Source organism: Motacilla alba, chromosome 4A (genome assembly GCF_015832195.1).
Source record: "Motacilla alba alba isolate MOTALB_02 chromosome 4A, Motacilla_alba_V1.0_pri, whole genome shotgun sequence".
Classification (NCBI taxonomy): Eukaryota; Metazoa; Chordata; class Aves; order Passeriformes; family Motacillidae; genus Motacilla; species Motacilla alba.
Genome location: NC_052045.1, coordinates 3663059 through 3684473, shown reverse-complemented (window position 1 = coordinate 3684473; position 21415 = coordinate 3663059). Strand labels below are relative to the sequence as shown.

The following is a 21415-nucleotide window of genomic DNA, read 5'->3' as shown; positions in this document are numbered from 1 at the left end:
TATAACCCCTAGTGTGCAAATTGAGATCTCAAAATGATTTGATGAAACAGCCTTTTAAATTGACACCATCAGCCAAGAGCATCTCTCTCATTTGTGACATATGCTGAACTTTATTAGTTAGATATCACCAATTTATTTCAGCAGAAGCTTAGTTTCAGGAGGCTTGCTACCCTTAATTTCTGCTGAAACAGTTTCCTGGTAGTGTACTTGCAATATGATTTAATTTATTACAGCAGAGCTGTCCCTGCTATAGAATTTCTATAGTTAATGTATGCAGCTGCAAGTATTTTCCTTAATCAAAGAGAAAAGAGCCACTTTCCTTTGCCAGATCTCATCAGAGCAGAAGCACCCAGCAGTGATGGGGATTTCTGTCCTGCATTGATTTCTGCAGATCACCAGAGGACCTTTCAGGAAATGGTGCCACTTGACATTATCACCAAGCACCAGAAATTCCTGCTGCCCAGCTCGGGGCTGGAGAGTTCCCCCCTTCCAGCCGTGCAGGACTGAGCACCTGCACCCCACTCAAACACCCCAAACTGAAAATGGACTGGAAGCTTTTGTCTGCAGCTTTTAACACTGAAACTCTGCCACACCTACAGGAGCTCCTCTCACATCACTGGGGCTTGGGGTGGCACAAATCACAGCAAAACTCAGGTTCAAGATGAAGAGATAAGGAGCTGTATCAAATAAGATTGTTGATAAAGTTCTAAAAAAAATTAAACCAGAATAATCTATACTAAAAAAGAGGTGATATTCTCAATCACACTCCTGTCCTAGGCCATAACTGGATTTTTCAGCCTTTTATATTAAATAGTCAGATTTAATGTGTTGGTTTCTGTCCTTCTGTTTCTCTTCAGCAGGCTGTGCATCTCTAGCCCTTTGGAATCTGTCATTAATAGGCTTTGTCTGAGAATATTGTATGTTGGATTCAGTAATCTGTGTTTTCTGGAGGTTTCATGCCATCCCTCTCTCCCTGAAATTTGCTATCACTTTCAAACATAATCACGATGTTGTCCAGTACCATTTTATCATTAATAAATAGATATGAAGAGAAAACATATTCTATTTTCCTATAAATTCCCAGATCTCACCTTATGGTACAGCACTTACATGTACATCTCTTCCTTCCTCCAGAAAACATTAAAAGACTGAAAAATCCTTACACACCAAAATAGAAATGCTGAGTCTCTGTACTCTAAAAATTGCAAACGGGAAAGAATCAAAGATTATTTTTGCATGAGAAGGATAGGACTTGAGTGCTTGAAATGTAGTTCTGTATTTTTATATTCCAGGCCAGTATCACACAGTGAAAGCGCAGCCTCAAGGTGTTTTGGCAGCTACAGCAGCTAGAGCCAGGCTGAACAACAATAACATTGTGATGTGGATCTGTATGGCTTTTTGTCAAAGCAAAAATTGAGTTATTGTGTGCTTTACAGGCCACATGAGCAGAGCAGTGGTGTCAGGATGCTGGAGACAGGTTGCTGACAAGGATATTGGTTCACAGCACTTTTTCAGATGAGCTTTGACTATGATGCTTTTGAACATATGATTGTAAAAATTATTCTGTCCCCTGCATTCTTATGGACTCACAAAGGAGATATAAACCTCTGGGAAAATTGGTAGGAAAAGTGATGACAAGTGGGAGGGAAGTGAAGGTTGATGGATTATGATGTTACCAAACCCCAGCAGTAAGAGCCTCAGCTTGCAAGAAATGACACTGTTCCCTTGTTGCTGTAAAGGCAAAGCAGCTGCTGCTCCAGAATTCCTCCTCAGAATTCCACCCTTGCAGAGACAAAATCCCAGCTGGTGGGAGCTGGGCTGTGTGCCTGAGCTCCAATCAATGTGTGCACCTCAGAGAAGCCACTCAGGAGAAAGACATGAAACAATTGTCTCAGACCTCTCCAACACCTGCCCCAGGCTGCTCATTTTCCCAGCAATAATTGAAAAACACTCCAACCCCTGAAACCAGGGATTCAGGGGAGATGCAGCACTACATATTTTAAGAGGTTTTATTGACATACAGCACCTTTCATGAGCCTCAGAACACATTTGTGGGATTAAAACCTAAATACTCCTAAGAACCATTACATTCTACAGTGCATAGAAATAGAGCTGCCTCCAGGACCCCCCTTTCCTGCAATTAAAGGTGCCATTTATTACTTTTTAAGAGAGAATGAACAAGAGTCACATTAAAAAACTTCCCAGAGAAGACTGACCTTGGGCATAAGTCCTTGTTCTGCCCAGGCTTTCAGATGGCAAATGATACAGAGCTGTACTGACAAGTGTCAAATCCACATACTGGGCTTTGTTGAAGGTATGCCAGATCCTTTCCATACTCCTTCATATCCAACAGTAATCACTGGGGGTTAAATAGGGGTTATTGTTATCACTGAGTGTGCAGAAAATCCAAGTATTTTCTGCAAGAACCTGACTGCTGTGATCCTTTTACATTTGTGGAATATAAATCAGCATATGCTTGTTTGGTCCATCTGTTTCATGTAATAAATGCAAGTTGCAGCTACAATTCTACTACTTACTGGTATTTACTAATAATTTACTAGTGGTTACTAGGTAAGCAGCAGTCACCTTTAATAAGTACTGCCAGGTTTGCACAACCCTGCCTCACCAGCACGAGAAATATGTTGATAAACTGAAGAGAGTTCACAGGAATAAAATGCAGTACAAATAATTTTTATACGTCTTTGCATCCGTCCACATTTTTTCCATTCTTTTATATCTTGTTCTTGACCTGTGACAAGTGTTTCAAGTCGCGAGTTTGAGTTTTATTTTTGCTGCATTGGTGGCATCACTTTCAAGCCCTTGTCCGTGGGAGACCCTTCTGGACATTTGCTGTTTCTTATTCCACTCCAATATTCTGGTTCCATTTTGAGGGTGACAACACTGCCACTGTTTATCGAGATCTTAGTCAGACTTACTCATACCACGCTCGTGTCTCACATGCTTTTCTCTTGGATCTTGTGGGAATGCTGTGATTTTTTTTCCAGTTTTGGCACAGGGCTTTGTAGGTGGGTTGCAATCTGTAGGACAGTTCCCAGTTATTTGAGGAAGCAATTGCGTTTAAATGTGTCAACACCTTCCCTAAAGTGGATCATCTCTCCTGCCTCCTTTAGTGGGGAGCATGGGAAGCCACTGACTGTCTTAAACTGATTTGAGTCTGTGGCATTGAAAGTTTTCTTTGAAAAGAAAGCAGGAGCTTTCCTGCAGATTTTAAATTGAGCTATTTGTTTTGGGTTTTGTCCTGCTCCTTTCCCCTTAGCTCTGACTCCTGAATGCTGCTCTGTGCTATGCAGATGTTTCCTGGCCTATCTCTTGCACAAAGGATGGACTAATGGGAGTTCTTTTTAGCATTATTTTTCAAAACAGGGTAATAAAAATATTCAACTTCTTGTTCTCTGTATCTGGCCTGATCTGCAGTGGAAGTGCTGAGTACACAAAGTGTGCAGACCCTGTGGAGCACAGCTTGGGCACAGAGGGAACAGTTTTTAAATAGGGCTGGGTTTAGTTAGCAACAATGAATGTGTGCACATGTGAATCTTATTTTGCTGTTCACCCCAATGCAAACTCTGTAAACAATATTGACATGAGTAATTAACTTGACTTTCTAAATAATGTAATATCATAATAGACAAAAAAAAAGTCTTCAAAAATGTGAGAAAACATTCTTCACTTTTTGTGCTTTTTGGTTGTCTCATTCAGCCTATGCAGATTTTCCCCTATTTGACTCAGTTATCTGGCATTGAAGAACTCTGCTTCAAGCTATCCTTGCCTTTAATAAAAAAATCAATTTTTTAATGGTCTGTCTTATATCCAGCAAAGAACTACTTTATCAGCTCTTGCTACTAACCTAGTCCTCACAATACTCCTGGCTTCAGAGTCCACAAGTGGTATTTTTCTGGGATTATTTTACAAGAAAGGTGGATGATTCCTCTTTTTTATTACTCTTGTCGAGGTTTGTTGGATCAGAGAGATATTTTTCTAACAGGCTCTTGATACATGCACTGTACTACCAGGCTCAGGGCAAAAAGAAGAAGAAAAAAAGAATACATTTCTGTGTCTGTATTGAGAAGAGAATAAACATTACATAACTGCTTGGATATATTCCTCTTGCTTCAATTTTCAAAGAAATTACTGCGTTATTAACTGAAAAATACAGACATTTTGACATGCTTTACAAAACTCCTTTCTGTTAAGTGCTTTGGTGGCAAACTTGGGAGGCAGCTGTAGCTAAAAGTCATTTTTGAAGTCTATTTAAAATATGATTTGTGACAAAATTATCTATTTTTTTATAGGTAGATTATGACCAAAGTACTTTTATCATTTCCTAAATCAAGTGGTGCCTCAGGTATTCACACATGTAATCTTAAAATGATTACCAAAACCTGTTTAGACTATTAATACATATCATTCAAATCATCTGCAAGTTCAACATATTTACACAAAGCTTTTCAAATAATTTCCATTTTCCTGCTGGGGGCCAATCTACGATCAAATTTAATGTATTTTCCTAATGGGAGCAAAGACCTTTCTCCAAATCTTGTACGGATTGGATGGGATGGAGAGTTTTTTGCGGATAAAGACTTCTTTTTCCTCCAAGTCCTGGCAAGCCTCCCCTGGGGTGAGCAGCTGGCCACGCTCAGCCCTGCAGGCAGTGATGCTTTGCTCCAGGACTGCAGGGCAGATTTCTGGAGAAGTATTTGTTCCTCACAGCTGACAACCACATAAATTTTACTTGGCTCCACCACAGCCATGAGATAAAGACATCAAAGAGTCCCTGGCATGTCACACAGGCACACAACAGCTCAGGAGGGACCTCTGGAGCTCATCCAGTCTGATCTCCCTCTCAAAGCAAGCCCAGTTGGAGCAGTGACACAGATCCACCTGGAATAACAGGATCCCACTCTGCTTTGGGTTGGAAAGACCTTAAAGCTTATCCAGTGCCACCCCTGCCATGGCAGGGACACCTTCCACAGTCCCAGGGTGCTCCAAGCCCTGTCCAGCCTGGCCTTGGGCACTCCCAGGGACGGAGCAGCCACTGCTTCCCTGGGCAGCTTGTGCCAGGACCTCCCCTCCCTTGGTGGGTCTCACTTTCCCGGAGCAAGGAGATGCCACAGCCTCTCTTGGCAGCCTCCTCCCACCTCACATCTTTTTCTCACATCTCCTCAGCTTTTGCCACGGCCCAACAGGTGCCTGCTGTCCCCAGTGTTGTCTGTGGCTCCTCTGGAGCAGCCTGATTCTGTCTCTGCTCTCCCATCAGGTACCTGCAGGCAGCACAAAGATGCCCCTGAGCCTTTTCTTCATAAGGTTGAGCAAATCCTTCTGTAGCTGCCTCCCCTCATCCATCATATGCTCCAGCTGCCTGACCCTCTTGGTGGCCCTGGCTGGACTTGCTGTGGTCCTAGAAAATTCTGTTCTTTGGAGATTTCCAGCCATGAGGGGAAAGAATAATGCTGTTACGTGGTTATTCATCTTAATGAGACCAAAGGCCTTAAATTAGGGCTAGTAATAACAGAAAAATCTTATCTCTTGTCTCTTTTCTCATTTAGAAGGTTGAACTCAATCAGAGATTCACCTAAAAGTATGCGAGAGATTCAGAAAGAAATCACCCAGAAGTAAACACTCATTGCATTCAGGTTGAGGAGAACTAATTTTCTCACCAGAAGATAAATGAAAATGGTGAAAAGCAGGTACTTGGCATAAAGCTCCTCCAGGGTTATACGTGTATATGCCTCACTTCCAGCAATTTCAGGCCTGAAATTTTGGGTTATCAAATCACTTATGTTGACCTGGTACAGCACACTGAAATTTTAGCCAGAACACCAACAAGCTCTGTAAAAAAATAATCTCCTTATGCCCTACGTGAAACATATCCTGTGCTGACTCAAGCTGACTTTCTGAGCAAGATGGTCTCTTCAGCAAATGTCCAGTTTGACTATTTTAATTTTAGCTACATTCACTACATCTGCTAAAACCTGTACTGAGCAGGAACAGGAGTAATTCACAAGCAGAAGTGCTGCTTGTACATTCGCCAGTAAAATGCAAGGAATATGCTTTTGATGCTATCTCAGAGCAAAGGATGACTTCAGCAAAAGAGATTTAAGAGAAGAAAACCGACAGAAGCTTTGTGACATGGTGGAAAAATATGGATTAAATGTATCAGAGCTGTTGCTAAGAGGAGCTGACAGAGCTGCTGAGATAGCTCAATGACCTGATTAAAGAGTAGGAAGAAACCGTGTTCTCTGTCCACCTCTACAAGATTTCATCATAAATTATTTCATTAACTTGGTATATAGAGGCTCCCTCCCTAAAATAGATGTCAAATTGCCATGTAGGCAATCCTCAGGAATATACAGAGATACCACTGAGTCTCATTACTTGTGTGAAATTGAAAAGAAAAATATCCTTAGGTGTGCAGGCTGAAACTGAGAAGTGAAGAAACATTATATTGAATATTATACACGTGTAATGCAAGAAAAAATACCTGAAACATTTGGGTCTTCAGAAAGTTTTAGATTGCTGTAAAAGGTCATCGATAGAATGTGAAAACATCTTAAACTGACTTCAGGATATACAATAATCTCTCCTGCTCAATGCCCAGCCTTTTCACTGATCCACTCACTGCCTATAAATCTTTTAATATCCCTGAAGTTTGGTAGCAGCTTCTTTATTAGCTCATATCCTCAACAAGCTTGAATTGAAGCCCCTTATTAAATGCACTTTAAGGCCTTTATACACCTTCCTCTTAATGTAACTTATTAGAAGTTGACTAAGTTTTCTAGCTTCTCTCTATTCCTAGAACATCTCAAAGGAAATCTTGTTAATGTACATTTAATTGCAACAGCTCAGCCTCAAAGTTCTCTATAGCAACAAATATGCATTGGCTATGTCTGTCAAATCTTCCCTCAGCTCCTTCCTTTCTGCCTTTTATGGCCAAGCCTTTCACACAGGTTTTCTTTTGTACAAAGTCTTTCCCTCTATGGATCTAGATAAGAAAAGATCTTGCAATTATTTTGATGAGTTCTTCACTCATCCTGTAATTTCTCTCACATGCATCCAGCCCATGATGCTGCATATCCTCTGCTTGAATACCATGAATAGGACAGGAGCAGGAGAGCCCAGCATAAAACCTGCAAATTTCTTAGTCCTATTCTCTCATTTTGTTTTTTCTTCTTCTTTTGGTTTTTTTAAACTCTATTTCACGTTTCCTTGCTTGTATTGTATGAAGTCCAAAAGAATAAAAGAACAGATTTTATTTGAAAGTTCAATGTCCCATCATAGAATTTTGGTAAAAAAAAAGGAGAAAAACTCACAGAAAAGATGGAGAAAAATGAAATTAACGTCAGAAGGTCTGAGAGGAGAGGTGTGTTGGAGAGGGGTCCTCTCTGAATCGTGTTCAACTCACTTTGTGTTACAGCTTTTGCTATTTCTGCACCCTGCTTACAGTTGGATAGACCATCAGTAGCCAACCTGGGAGAATATAACATTAAAAAAAATCCAGTCCATTCATTTCCTTTCAATTTGCACATGAAAACATTCTGTGTACATTATTTCAAACCACACAGGGGACAGTTCTCACAGCCCTGCCTGGTAACTAAGGCATGGGAATGAAAACCTCTCCCCTGTTAAATTTGCTGAAAACGCGTTACAGCGCACGCTATCAAAAGAAAGGTGTTTTCAAAAAAAAAAAAACAACAAAACCCACGAGTGAGAAATCAAGAGCAGGATGGGAAAGGCTGTTTACACAGGCACTCAGCCAGGAAACTGTGCTTGCCACAGATCCAGGCATTCAGGGAGCACATCTCCGATTTTCCTGAGCTCCCTCCCTCTCTTCTCCTAGCCCTGCAATTACATGGAGAAACCCATCCGCAGGTGAGAAGGCACAGCCAGTCCTGCACCATGCATCCAAACGCTGCCTCTCCTTTAGGTAAGTGCTACCACACCGAGGCCATTTGTAGGAATTTTACACAGCAAGACAAACAAACGCAGACCCTTAAGGAGACGCGGGAGATGCCGGAGAGTTTCGCGGCGAATCGCCACCAAAAACCCGCCTGGAAGCATCCTCTCTAAATCTCCCGTGAAAAGCAGCATTGCTAATTAGCAGGCTCAATGGAGAACGCCGTGAGATAGACAGAAAGTCTTGTCACTTGATTCGTGCATGCTTCCCTGCATCTTAAGTTGCAGCTCAGGCTCCCTGAGGATCATGTGAGGCTGGGTTATATATCGGGAGCCGCGCTGTAGAGCTGCGAGTGTGTAAGCCTGGCAGCTGGGGAGTGTTATGGTTGCTGCTTTCCTGTGCTAAGCTGATTTACTTGTTTAAGGTCTGACCTCATCATCCTGTCAGTATGGATTCCCACCTATACAGCTAACAGCAGCTCAGCATCGCCTGCGAGAGCTCGCGGTGCATTCATCAGCAGAGAGAGCGAGAGCTACCGGTGTTTGTTCTTCTGTTGCCTTTCCTTAAGAAGAGGAGTTGAAACAGAAGAGATAACAAAGAATCCATTTCCTTCCTGAAAGAACAGGCTTTTGTCTTTTTTTTTTTTCTTTCTTTTTTTTTTTTTTTTTTTTTTATTCCTCTCTGAAAAAAAAAAACCATGTCAGTCTCTGGAAAGAAAGAGTTTGATGTGAAGCAGATCCTGAGGCTCCGCTGGAGGTGGTTCAGCCACCCCTCGCAGGGCTCCGCTGGCTCTGGGGGCTGCCACCAGCAGGAAGGATATGAGCACAGGGGCACCCCGGTGCAGAACAGGCTGAAGAGCCACTCTCGGGACAGAAATGGGCTGAAGAAGAACAGCAGCCCTGTGCACCACAACATCCTGGCCCCCGTGCCGGGGCCAACGCCGGGGCACCACCGCTCCATCCACAGCTGGCACCAGCAGAACCTCATCGAGCAGCTGCGCTGCAGCGAGGAGAGCCCCAAAAGCAGCACCCAGGAAAACTCTGGCAAAGAAGATTCAAGTAAAAGCACCCAGGAGCTGCAGATGATCACAGAACAAAATGCAGATGAATCTGCAGAGAGGTAGGAGTTTTAAAGTCTGCGCTTGGAAAGGCAGACTTGTTTCCAAGTTATTCCCTAAAACTGTCTTTGTTTTCAGCCAGAGTTCCTTGCTGCATTAATCTCACTTTATGTCTGTGCACACCCACACTCAGAGGAGAAGGAACACTTCTGCATCAGAAAAACGAACAGGAACATTGTCATGAAATTGTGATCTTTGCTTAAGGTACATCCTTCCATAACTCTTCCATATGCATACAATCTGCCAGTTTGTCAAATTTGCTCTATCAACATTCACAGCATATGAATTTCTTCTCTTGATTTATTATGTGTGAGTGCAATGAAAAAAGGAGCCTCCTGATATCCTGTCCTCATTCTGACTTTATCAATGGGTGCAACTTTGACAAATGGGAGCTGCTGGAGGTGCATGGGCTCTGTGGTTGCCATTGATCTCTCAAATTTCTCACTGATTTTCTGTCAATGTCTTCCTGGCAAGTAAAATTAACCTTGAACTAAGTGGAAAGGAAGCATCATTTTTTGCTTTTTTAAAGGTTTGTTTGAAATCCCAGTACTTTCACTGCTTATTTAGTAGGCTAAGACAAATACTTTCTGCAAGGTCAGGTGAAAAAACATTACAGCTCTGAGACCTTAAAGGTGTAAGCACAAAGGAAAAGCTATTTTTAAGTTGTGTATAACAAAGAATACAATGTCAATACCACTTATTTAATTAAGGGTTTTTTTAAATGTTTTCTTTTTCAAAACTCATGCCAGTATTTTTAGCTTATCCAGCAACATTTTTACCCCACCTTTCCCCACCTTGGACTCAAATCAAACATTTATGATAAGATTGTTTGCATTGTTTGGTGAGATTGCTATCAGTCTTTGGACATAATTTAAATATATCACATTGCATTTAAATACAAATTTATCTCACTTGAAGTTACAGTTCTCTCACTAAAAACCAAGCTGACAGCTTGCATATTTTTAGCAGTTATTATTTTTCAAGTTGTGCATCTGCTGTGGGGAGCATCTGCAGATGGAACAGCAAAAACTGCATTCCAAAATGTCACTTGGAAACCAGTCCCAGTAGTGAATAGGTACCAGATAAAATCATGACAGAATAAAAGCACTGAGGAGGGACTGTGGGAGTTCTGTGTGTTTCCAAGGGTGCTGGTTTGGAATGGGGAAGCAGCAGACCCTTAGTACAACATTTCAAATGATAGTACAAATTTCCTGAAAAAAAGAGGTGGTTTTAGACACACCTTAGAAGGAAAATTGACTTAATTTGAAGAAAATAAGGAACACTTGTTCATCCAAATAAGACTCTATACCATGTGAAGAAGGAGGTAAAAAAAGTCTAATCAGTTCAGTTTGGGAGGTAATAAACCACTGCCTTCTAAAATAAGATGTGACATTTTCTCCAGCTAGGTATAAAGTTTCTGCTAAGACCTCCTGAAGTTTTGTACCTTCATATCCATTCCAATTTAAGTTCTGCTCTTGAGTTGTTGAAGTTGCAGCTTTTAGGATAGTTTTGGAGCTGCATATATCATGTTATAGTAAAATAAGTGGGTTTCCTTAAGATTTAAGTGAAAGTCATCATTGCATGTTGTAGATTAAAATCTATTTTAACATACATCTTCAAAAGCTGAATTGGTAATCAATTGTTTATAAAGTGATTCATGGCTATGAGTTTCTCTATAGTTAAAATTTATTTCAAGAAAACAAAACTGACCATTAAGGACAACATAGCTCAAATTTTTTAAATATGTATTAACAGAAATTGTTAGGTAAAGCACTGTTCCCTTCCCCAACAACATCCAGCACAGGCCACACATTAATTAATGCATTAATTAATACATTATTTGTCTGGGTAGAAATGAGATACTGAGAAAAAATAAGGAGAAGCAGCCTTATACCTACATCTACGTAAATCTAGGATGTAGACACAGTATCTGAATATATTTTCACCTCTTCAAAACAATGTCTCATCCTTAAATCCTGCCTTCACATCATTCCAGGTCTCCTTTTCCTTAGAAGTTCCAGATAGTCCCAACCAATGGTAATCAATGGGCTCTGCTGGTGATTAACACACAAAAATCAGGTTTTTGCAGGATCCCCTGAGCCCACGTTCTCACGCTGCCAAAGCCACCACAGCAGGAGCTGTGCAGGTATTTCAAATGTCAATTGGTCAAATTTCACATCCACACCTGAGGACACCAAAGACAATTTTGCCTTTTAGACCACAAAAGCTCTGTACCTTCAAAGCAGCTCTCTCTCAACCAGTGGATTTTCCTCTGCCTGAAGTCCCATTTTTAGGTGGATCTAAAGCAGGACTCTGCTGAGTGTCACGTGGACATCCAAAATAGTAGAAAAGGAAAGAGAATCTGGCAATACCTCAACCCTGAGCAGAATATGAAAGCAGTTTCTACTAAGAGTTTAATGCTTCCCATGGAAAACTTTGGAAATGCAAAAAAAATATTCTTAATTTCTTCAGAAAAATGTGATCTTTCTTTTTCTCAAACCTCAGGACTGAATGCTGTCAGTGCTGGACAGAGAGTACCCTGGGGTTGGATGAAATAAGGGTTGGTTACTGAGGAGGAAAGTTAAATAATAAAGTACCAAAAACCAGTTCCATACGTGATCATCACTACTCTTATTTCTGCTGTTTTCAACCCATTTTGGTATTCCTGTCCCCAAAGTAAATAGTGCAAGACTTAAAGAAACCCTTCTGGTGCTTTCTCCTGAATTACACCCCATGACAAGTGACAAAGTAAATGAGGCTCAAGTGATTAAAACTCATTAGTTTTGTTCTAATCATAACCAGTTAATGTGTGGTCAACCAATACATTTTGGACCATAAATAACTGGGGGGGCTGCCTGGTCCAGTGCTGCTCAGGGAACCTGCTCAAACAGGAGCATCTGAAATGATGGGCTTGACAAGCTGCTCCAAGGTACTTACGGAAGCTACATCTGTAGTTTGGAAAAAAGATAAACAGCAGACAACCTTTATTTACTGACCTCATCTGATTCTCAGCAATCTGCTCCCTGAATGAGGACTGGGACCTCTGCACGGGTGAAAAAGAGAGAAACCAGCTGAAGTCTGCATAGACACTGAGTTATTTTATTTGTAGAGTGCATTTCCCAGTGCAGCATTTTCTGATGTTACTGGGGTGATCAGCAGGCAAAACCTGTGGAATCTGGCCATGCCAAGGAAGGGAAAACACCTTCAGAGATTTCAGGTTTGGCTTAAAGAGGGAGCTGAAGTGAGCTCTGTAGGACCCATGGGAAATAACCTGCAGGTGGTTCAGCCGGCAGGGCTGGGGCAGCTGAGCTCTTGAGCTGTTCTGATCTATCTGACATCTCTGACCTATCCTGCTGGAATCTTGTGAGGTTCAGGCTCCTCTGCCAGGGGGACCAGGAAGCATTTCCATTCCTTTCAAAGAAAGTGGTTTGGCAGTGCTCCAGAGAGAGCAGCACACACCGGGAGGATTTGATTGTTAGATCTTGACAGTCAACAGAAACTGTGTGTGCACCCCATGGACACACTTGTGCACACACCGACTGACAAAGCACAGAAACCTCCTAAAAAGAAGAATTGTTATAGTGAATTACTTCAACTACTTCCCTTAATAATTTCTGGGCTCACAGATATTGACTTCTCCATGAGAGAACTGTGCCCAGCATTTATTAACAGCATGCCACATTTTCACATCCCTTCCTGCATGCCTGCCACGTTTGTGATTCCACAAGTGTGCTATTGCAGACCTTGTGTGCTGGTTAAGTATTTCCTGGTTGCCCAAAGGCACTTGGATTTCAAGAGTAAATGTAGCATCCATTCATCATTTTTCTCTTCTGCATCTTTTTTTCTAATTATGTGGCTGAAAAATTGCTGACAAACTCTAGCTTGGGACGAATTCTAGGACAAATGTTTTCTAATTTCCCACATGAGACAAAATATATTTCTAATTAATCTTAACAGTATCTTTTGATGCTGTAATCCAAACAGTCATTCCTGATGCACATGGAAACAGATACTTGGGAGGTGCATCCTCCCAAAGGCAATCCTCTTCTCTGGTGGCTATTTTTGATGTACAGCTATTTTGATAGTTCATCTCAAGACTTGAAAATTCACACATTTTTTGGTTCTGGCAGACATATGGAAATAACTATCAGATTATTTTCTTCACTGTCTCTGACAAATATATAAACACACACACATGTACATGACTATTTCAGATGTCTCCTATCTGAAGGTTTTCCCTTGAGTTCTGCTTTTACCTCCAGGAGCAGACAACAACCTTGGCTCCCACTCCAGCGTGAATAAAGAAAAAGAAAACAGGTGATAATTTTCCTGGTGAAAATGGAGCATATCAGTTATCCTGTGAAGCCACTGGTCAAACCAGATTGAGAGGGCTTTTGGCACTGTGAGTGAAGCTCTGGGTATCCAAATAAACAGTGGAGCACAGGAATGACTGATCATGCATCCCAAGGCAGCAGTGCAAGGGAGGACTGAGATGTGTCCTGGGCAGAGAAGGTGACAGAGGGCTGCATTCAGCGGGGAACATCACCACACTGCTTCCCTGTCTTGATAAGAATTCAGTTCTATGAACAATCTCTGATTCTCAAGGTAAAGTTTAGAAATGACAATTGCTAATCTCACATCGCAGCAGTCCTTATTTTTTAAAACAGAACTGTTCCAATTTTATTTTTGCTGAACTTCCGGCATTTTGAAAAAACTTTCAAAAAAATTTAAGTTTAACAAATAAATATTTTAGAAGCATGATAAAGAATGCTGGACAATGTGGCCAGACAGCATTTCAAGCCAGAAAGCTGGACCAACAAGGTTTAGGTACTTCCTTGCTTGTCTACAGTACAATTTAAGCTCTTTAATGTCTTGGTCTTTCCCCATCAGTGTATATATATATTTTACATATATATATATATATACACACACACACATATATATATATATATGTATATATGTATATATACACACACACACACATACATATATATATACATTGTATTTTATATATATTGTTCTCCTTATTATTCTTATTGCCACGCTTTTCTTCTTGGCACCCTTTGCTTATGTTTGAAAATTGCTGCAAGTCTAAAGAGCTGCAATTTGTGCAGTCTGGTCCCAGAATTCCCATCCTGACAGCTCTGATATTTCATTGCCGTCCTGCCTGTGTCCAGCAGGTCTGTCTGGACTTGCAGCTCAGTGGGCAGAGCTGGATGGGCTCCTGTTGGATCTGGCAGTTCTAGTGGAGAGCTGGAGTCCTTCTGTGCCGTCCTGACTCAAATCTGTTTGAACGTCCTCAGTAGTTGTTTTTCTCTTCTCAGCAATGTGGTGCTGTTGCTCATGCCTGCCTTGTGATTCATGTGGAACTCCTGCCTCTGTACCAGAGACCTGTTCCCAAACCATCTGTACATTTTTGCAGTTATTTGTTCCCAAAACCAGTACTTTGCACAAATGAATTCCATCTTGTGTTTATCATAGAATGTCTCCAGCTGGCTGAGCTAGTATTCAGTTCTGATTTTATAACCCTGATTTAGTGATTTAATATTCACTTCTGATCCAATACCCCACCATACATGCAGCTCTTCTCAGCTTGACCTCCAATTGTAACATGTAATATCAAAGATTTATCTTTTTTTTTTCCAATTAATTTAGAAAATTTATGAGAAGATATAGAGGAACTTCAGTAAAAGTTCCTTAGGAACTCTGTTTGTCAGTGAACCACTGATCATTTAATAGCATGTTTCAAACCAGTTTCACCCTTGTTCCAAAATGGGTTACTCCAGACAGTCCTGGAGGCTGAACTTTGCACTGTCTGATACAACACACTGAAAACTAATACTCCTCTGTTCAAGGTATACATTACAACTATTTCTTTTCTGTTCTCCATAATTTCTAGTAAAAGCTGTTAATGAGGCACTTCAGTTTACTTTGACGTGTTATTCTCAGCAAATTCTTGTTGACTTTTTATTTCTAAGTGCTTATAAATAACAATTATATGAATTTTACAGTGCATAATTTGGCAAGAAGAAGCAACAAGGAAAAAAAAATATGTTTTTGTCTTGTGGAGAATTCATCAGTTTCCATAGCATTTGTAACAATTTAACATCAATTCCAGCAGCACGTTTTAAAAAGATGATTTTCTGCAAGCCTGCAAAGGACAACCAAAATGCTCCCTTGTTCCCTTAGGGACAAGCAAAAACTAATTTTCTTCTAACAATGATCTTTAGCTAAAGGTCAAATTGTGGGTTGAAATTGAATTGTTTAAGATGTTTGTAGCTGATTTGAGAGGGGTCAGAAGTGACATTATTTTATAGAAATTCACTCACAACTGGTTGAAATAGGGTAGCTGGGGGTAAACAAGAAAATTTGGTATCTAATGTTTGCTAAGTGTGGAAAATCTATAAAGTTACAGTAAATGGCATCTGATGCAGGATTAAAATCTTAAAATCTAAGAGGAAAATAACTTTTTTATTATTCCCAGTAGTTGATAATTCACAAAGAGGAACAGGCCTTTTGAGGCCAAGAGCAAATGCACTGAACAGTGACCAATAAATTAATTCTGGACAAATGCTGTGACCTCATACAAGAGCTCTTGGTACAGAAATTAGAATCACAATGACTCAAAGGCATCCTTGGGATGTATTCCTACTCTCACCTTCTATTATGACATCTTCTAAAGATCTTGAAAAGGCAAAAACATGGGGTATTGAAGTGGGTTGAAACAGTTATTAAAGATGAAAGGAATGAGAAGAATTGCATTTTGAATTTAATTTTATGTTCACCCTGTGGAAGGACTGGATATTTATTAAAAACATTTTTTTTAATAGCTAGATAAATAGACTCATAGGAAAATTTAAGCTGAAAAGGGGTTCTGGATGTCATCAAGTCTAACCCTGTCTACCCACCAAGAAGTCTATAATGAGAAATAATCTGACTTACTAGAAAACACACATTATTTTACAGACCTACATTTAACAAGCCTAGCTTTCAAAGATGAATTATTACAGGCAAGGGAAAAAAAAAAGCCATTTAATAGTAATTTAACAATCTAGGACAATTCCAGTCATTTCAAAACAATTTTTTTTATGATTCAATTATCTTCTCATTTTCACTCCACAGAGCTCGCTCTCAGCAAAGACAGCTGTTAAATGACTTTTTAAAGAGTTATTACTGTTCTTAAAATCACTTCTTAATGTCTTCAGGAAAAGTTAAGGAGATGATTAAACACAGAGCAGAGCAGTTTTCACAGACCCACTGAGATTATGCAACTGAAAGATCAACAAGAAATGAGATGGTTGGTGAAACATTCTGGGAAAAGGGGGAGAAGGTTTTGCTTGGTTTCAAATTTATAGCCAAACAGGATCCTAAAGAAAAGAAACGATTTCTTTTCACCCTTGGTTTGTGGCTGAATTGTTTACTTTGAAACATTGTAATGAGGAAAACTATTAAAATCCTACGCATTTAAGAAATAAAGGGATTTTTTTGTTATGATCAAGCAGCTAAATTTGCCCAACTAAACTACACCAGTTTGGTTTAGCTCCTGTCATTCTGCTAGAATAAAATTCCCTAATGTATTTAGAGAATGATGTCAGGCAATTGAATAAGACTGTGGCTTACTTGCTGTGCACCTGTTGGTGTGCAGGGTAAAAGAATTAAAAAATGAAGCTGAAGTACTGTTGGGATTCACAGAAAGAGCTGAAATATAGGATATAAACGTAGAGAAAATAATACTAAAACAAAGTTATAACCAAATTTAACCTCTGTGACATCAGATTCCCCCGCTGTGACTCCATCAACACAAACACCAGCACTGGAAATTGCCACCCTGCTGTGACAGCAAACCTGCTCCCAGACCATCCCATTCCCTCCTTTTCCAAGCAAATGCCCAACAGTAAAAACTCAATTCAAAACAGCTAGAATAAGAGCAGAGACCCTGGCTCTTTACAAAAATTCTGCCCATCCAAGAATTCTTAGCTTAAAACATCTTTGCTTTCATTGTAGCAATTGTTTCCATCCCATGTGACAAGTCAGGGTATTTCATTAGAACCTGTCTGCTGCTCCCCGGGAACAAGAGGATACCTAAAAGTATTTAAAGGAACATCCTGCCTTCATTGCAGGTTTAAATGTATGCTGGATTATCTAATGAATACAGTTTCAAAGTGTTTTGTCAGGAAATAGGCACTGTATTCTCATGCTGTTTTGCAGGATAAAAAGTTTGCCTCATCACATTCTCCACTAAAACCCATTTAGGCCAAAGAAACATTTTTAGTGGAAAGGAAAGCAATGGCTAATACCTGGCCCTTCCTTCAGTTTTGTTGTACATATTTTGAAAACCTTGGGACAAGAATCTAGATTTCTTACCTGGACATTAACATTTGATTTAGTCAAATTCAAGCACTCCCAGCCAAAATTTTTAGCTTCATGACTAGGATCTGAAAATCAATACATGGGTTATGTCTCAGATTTGTTGTCTGCTTCTTTTATTACCTGAGCCATCACCCAGCCTCTTGGTATCACAGTTCACTCATGTAAAAGAGCATTTTCCTGGGGGTACAACAGGAACTGAGCAGGCTTTTCAAACATCCAGATTTGCCTGCACCCAGCTTTGCAAAGCAAAGTGGAATTCATGTGAGTGATCCATTATATTTCAGAGCTGCACAGTTTACCTTCTCATTACACTGACATCACAGAAATCAAAGTCTGCTGGGACTTCCCATTGCAATAAGTAGAGACCAATAGATTTCCAATAAAATCTTTTGAACAGCGAACAAAGGTAACACAGTTGAGAAAGTGGACAGCCACTGCCGCCCTTCGCCATGCTTCAGTTTACCTGATAAGTTACAAGTTAAGAGGAAAGGAGACATTCTGAAAAGAAATGAGCATTTTCAAACCCTGATCATTTTAATAGAAGTTGAGAAAAATGAAGAACCTTTTTGAACAGGGCAAATATACCTTTATTTAAATGGAAACTGTGAGCAAACCACTAAGAAATCCTAGGAGTTGGAGAAAAGCTATTTTAAGCTATTACATATGGTTTGAGTTGCTAGGGAAACCTCTTTTGCAGTGTTCATTTAGCACAGATGCTCAGGAAAGCTCTGTCTCCATGTCAGAGCATTTCAGAGCCTTGCAGAATGTGAGGAAATAGAGATGCACATACACACACATGCAGGCAAAAATACCTCAGCAATTTTACTTTAGTCATGTTCCACGTCTTTGGGGGCAGCTCCTTCTTCCCCTCTCTGCCATGGCCACCAGATCAAAAGCTCTGATTCCAGACTGAGAATATTTGCTCAAAGGTTGCCTTCAGTTTGGATCCATTGGGGTTCATGTTCCAGACATTTATCTTTGCAGAGCAGAAGCTCTGCCTTTGTCACGCACTCAGTGAAAAGGCAAAGGAGAGGCTGGCTCTGGTGCCACCATTCCTGGCCATCCTTTTGAGCAGGGAGATAAATATATATTTATATGTATATATATATATAAAAATAGTATTTTGAGCAGAGAATAAATATATACTCTGAACAAAAACTGGGGAGCTCGATCATGCTTATAAGGGATATATAGTGATCATTTGAAGATGAAAATGCTGGTTCTAGGTCATGACTTTCATTCCTGTCTCACAAAAATCACTCACAAAAGATTCTCTCCAGCTCATCATTCACTTTATGGCAAACTACACCTAAAGGCAGAAACTCCCTCCTGTGCCCTTCCTTACCCCCACCCGTGTCTGTGTGCTGGGGCAGTGGCTCAGGATGGACTTCTGACCTTTCTGTCTGAGATGCCTGACCCAGTAAATTCCCCAGCAGTGCAGCCACTGCAGTGCCCTGGTGCTGTCACAGGGGATTTAGGAGCAGGGCAAGACAACTTCCTGGGAAGTTCCAGCCTGGTGATCCTGCAGGAGCCAGGCTGCTCAACCACAACACAATGAGCTGCTGAGATCAGCACAGAAAGGACAAGGCTGTAAGTCAGGACTTATTTCTTTTGCCTTAATTTGTTTTATTCACCTAAAGGATCCTCAGTTCTGCTAAAAAAGAGATGTCGAGGGGCTTGGTGGTATAAAATGCCAATAAAGTTGCTCAGGAGGAAGCTCCCATGGGATGTCATGAAGCAGGAGAGCTCAAGTGTGCCTCTCCCTTCCTCTTTCAAACAGAGCCCAATTACTCCTCAGCTGTTTAAAGCTTCCTTACACTTCTTCACTTAAAGTGAATCCAAACCTGACTTTACCACAATTTAAAAAGTAACAAATTCAGGACTGGAAGGACAATATTTTATGAATAAATGCAATAAAATTGCTGTGGTATTATTTGTATAACCACATTACAATGTAAATTTGCCTCTCTCCCAGCCTAGTGATTACTACTGGCACTTTGGGAAAAAAACCTGTCATAATAATAATAATATAAGCAATATTTTTCACAGTTCATATCAGTTACATGCTTTTAGCCTTTCTTTGTTTTTCTTTTGATTTAATGCGCTACATTTATTTAGATTTCATGTTTTTATTCCGATTCAATTACAGCGAGTGAGGCTGACACAAACCTTGGCTTGTTGGAGCAAGTTACCACTATTATCTGTCCAGATAAATGCCAAGTCACTAATGGCATTGAGAGAACAGGTTTTATTAAGCCAGGTTGTCAGAAATACTGGTAAATACACTTGATACTGTCAAATTAAAGCAGCCCTAATGTTCTTCCTGTAAAGGTTGTAAAGACAATTCTCTCTCTGTCTTACAAAGGTGCTGTGGGCTCATCAGTAGAGGTTTCCTCACGGAGGAATTCCTGTAAGGTGCTGCCTCAACCCCCTTCTTTTCTGAGCAAGCACAGGAGATGTGCAGAGGATATAATTTCTGACATTAGCAGTGATGTGCATAATAATAAATGCTAAAATATTTATCAGGTGTTAAAAAGTGCAAGTCAGTAACCAAAGGTAAAAACAGGAGCTAAAGCACAACAGTCTACATAATTTATAACATTCAAAATTCCTTCCAGTAAATATGGAAGGGCATTCTCAATATGCTGGTTTGGTTGTACTGACTTGAAATAAAATGCCCTCAATTGAGCCAGAAATGAATACAGCATGCTAAGTTATCTGAATTCCTTTCCAGACCTAGGTTTGAGTTATATTTTCTGACACAGAAGCTCAGAAGATAACAACTGGCTGGAGAGTACTTTGGTATTGGCATACCTGTACCCAGGGACACGCAGAAATATTTGGCTTTAACACAGGGAAACTCTCTCAGGGTGTAATTGCACAATTAAGAGAAGGAGAGAATTGATCACAGATAAATTTATGTGGCTTACAAAACCTTCAAACAGAATAGAAAACTTCAGTCTGCTTCTCATCTGTGATTTCTGCCTGTGAGGCTGCCCAGACCTTTACACACATCCTCTTTCCCTCATTTCTAATAAATCTGTAATTATGACAGGACACTCTGGCTAAACAGGTTAAAAATCACACTTTTTCTCCCCAGTGCAGTAGTGTTTAGCTTTGAACGGGGTATCCAGCAGAGCAGCTGAATCAGGTCAGGAGATATTTTGGAACAAGCCTGGAGATTTTTACATGACTAGGGGTGTCTCATATAGCAAAATGAAATTTGAAGTGCTGCCTTCATCTAGGGGATCATGTCTCACTTGAATGGGAAAGCATAAGTCTTGTTGTTTGTTAGTTGGATCCAGCTAAATGCAGGAAAGGAAAAATGTAAAAAATGAAATAGTCATGAGAAGCCCAAGAATAGTGTCCCTTTGCCTCTGATGAAAAACAAAAAAGAGGTGAGAAGCATGTATTAAGGTATTAGTGGTTTGAGGTTTAATAAATCAAGGTATCTGCAAAAATCTCCCAGCAGGCTCCGTATCTGATGAGCTGCAAGGCTCAGATTGGCAGGGGCAGGGATAATTGCTATTGAGACTGTTACTCTCTGCCTTTTCAAAGCTCTGCTCACTGGGGGCACAACCACTTCACATTTCATTTTTCTTATACTTGGATCTCCCTTTGCTCCTCTCTGCTCCACTTTTCCCAATAACAGTCAAAAGGGACAGCATAAAGCAGGGTCTTCTTCCCCTCATGCTCTCCCATCAGGAGTCTTTCTGAAAAGTGCTTAATGAAAGAACAAACATGGAGTTAATTAGTTTCATCTGGCAATAGCTTTGCTTGGAGTGAAAACCAGTTCTTCTTGCCATTGGCCTGTATTTTGTTTTCTATGTCCTCTAAAGAAAAATGCCACAGGCTCAGATCCAGCATTAAGCCATTATTTTTCATTTTGTACATTCTGACAGCTCAAAATCATGCTGTATCATGCCTTCTGGTCACATCATTTTTTGTTCTTTAGAAAGATTATCACTTGCTCCCAGGAAGTTGAGCAGGAAATACTCTACCTCCCCGAGTTTCTC

General features: G+C 40.3%; 1 protein-coding gene across 5 annotated transcripts in view; it reads left to right on the top strand.

The window, feature by feature from the left end:
* Positions 1 to 21415, top strand: part of KLHL4 (kelch like family member 4) — a 72912-nt gene that overhangs the window by 27329 nt on the left and 24168 nt on the right. The window contains exons 1-2 of one of the 5 annotated variants that reach the window (XM_038122825.1): positions 7771 to 7942; positions 8337 to 9031. The exons of 1 other annotated variant lie outside the window; for it this stretch is intronic. In XM_038122825.1, the coding sequence (XP_037978753.1) occupies positions 8610 to 9031 (422 nt within the window). In that variant the 5' untranslated portion in view covers positions 7771 to 7942; positions 8337 to 8609. Of the gene's footprint in view, positions 1 to 7770; positions 9032 to 21415 lie in introns of those variants that run through there. 3 more of the 5 variants (XM_038122826.1, XM_038122823.1, XM_038122822.1) reach the window with 3 other exon arrangements.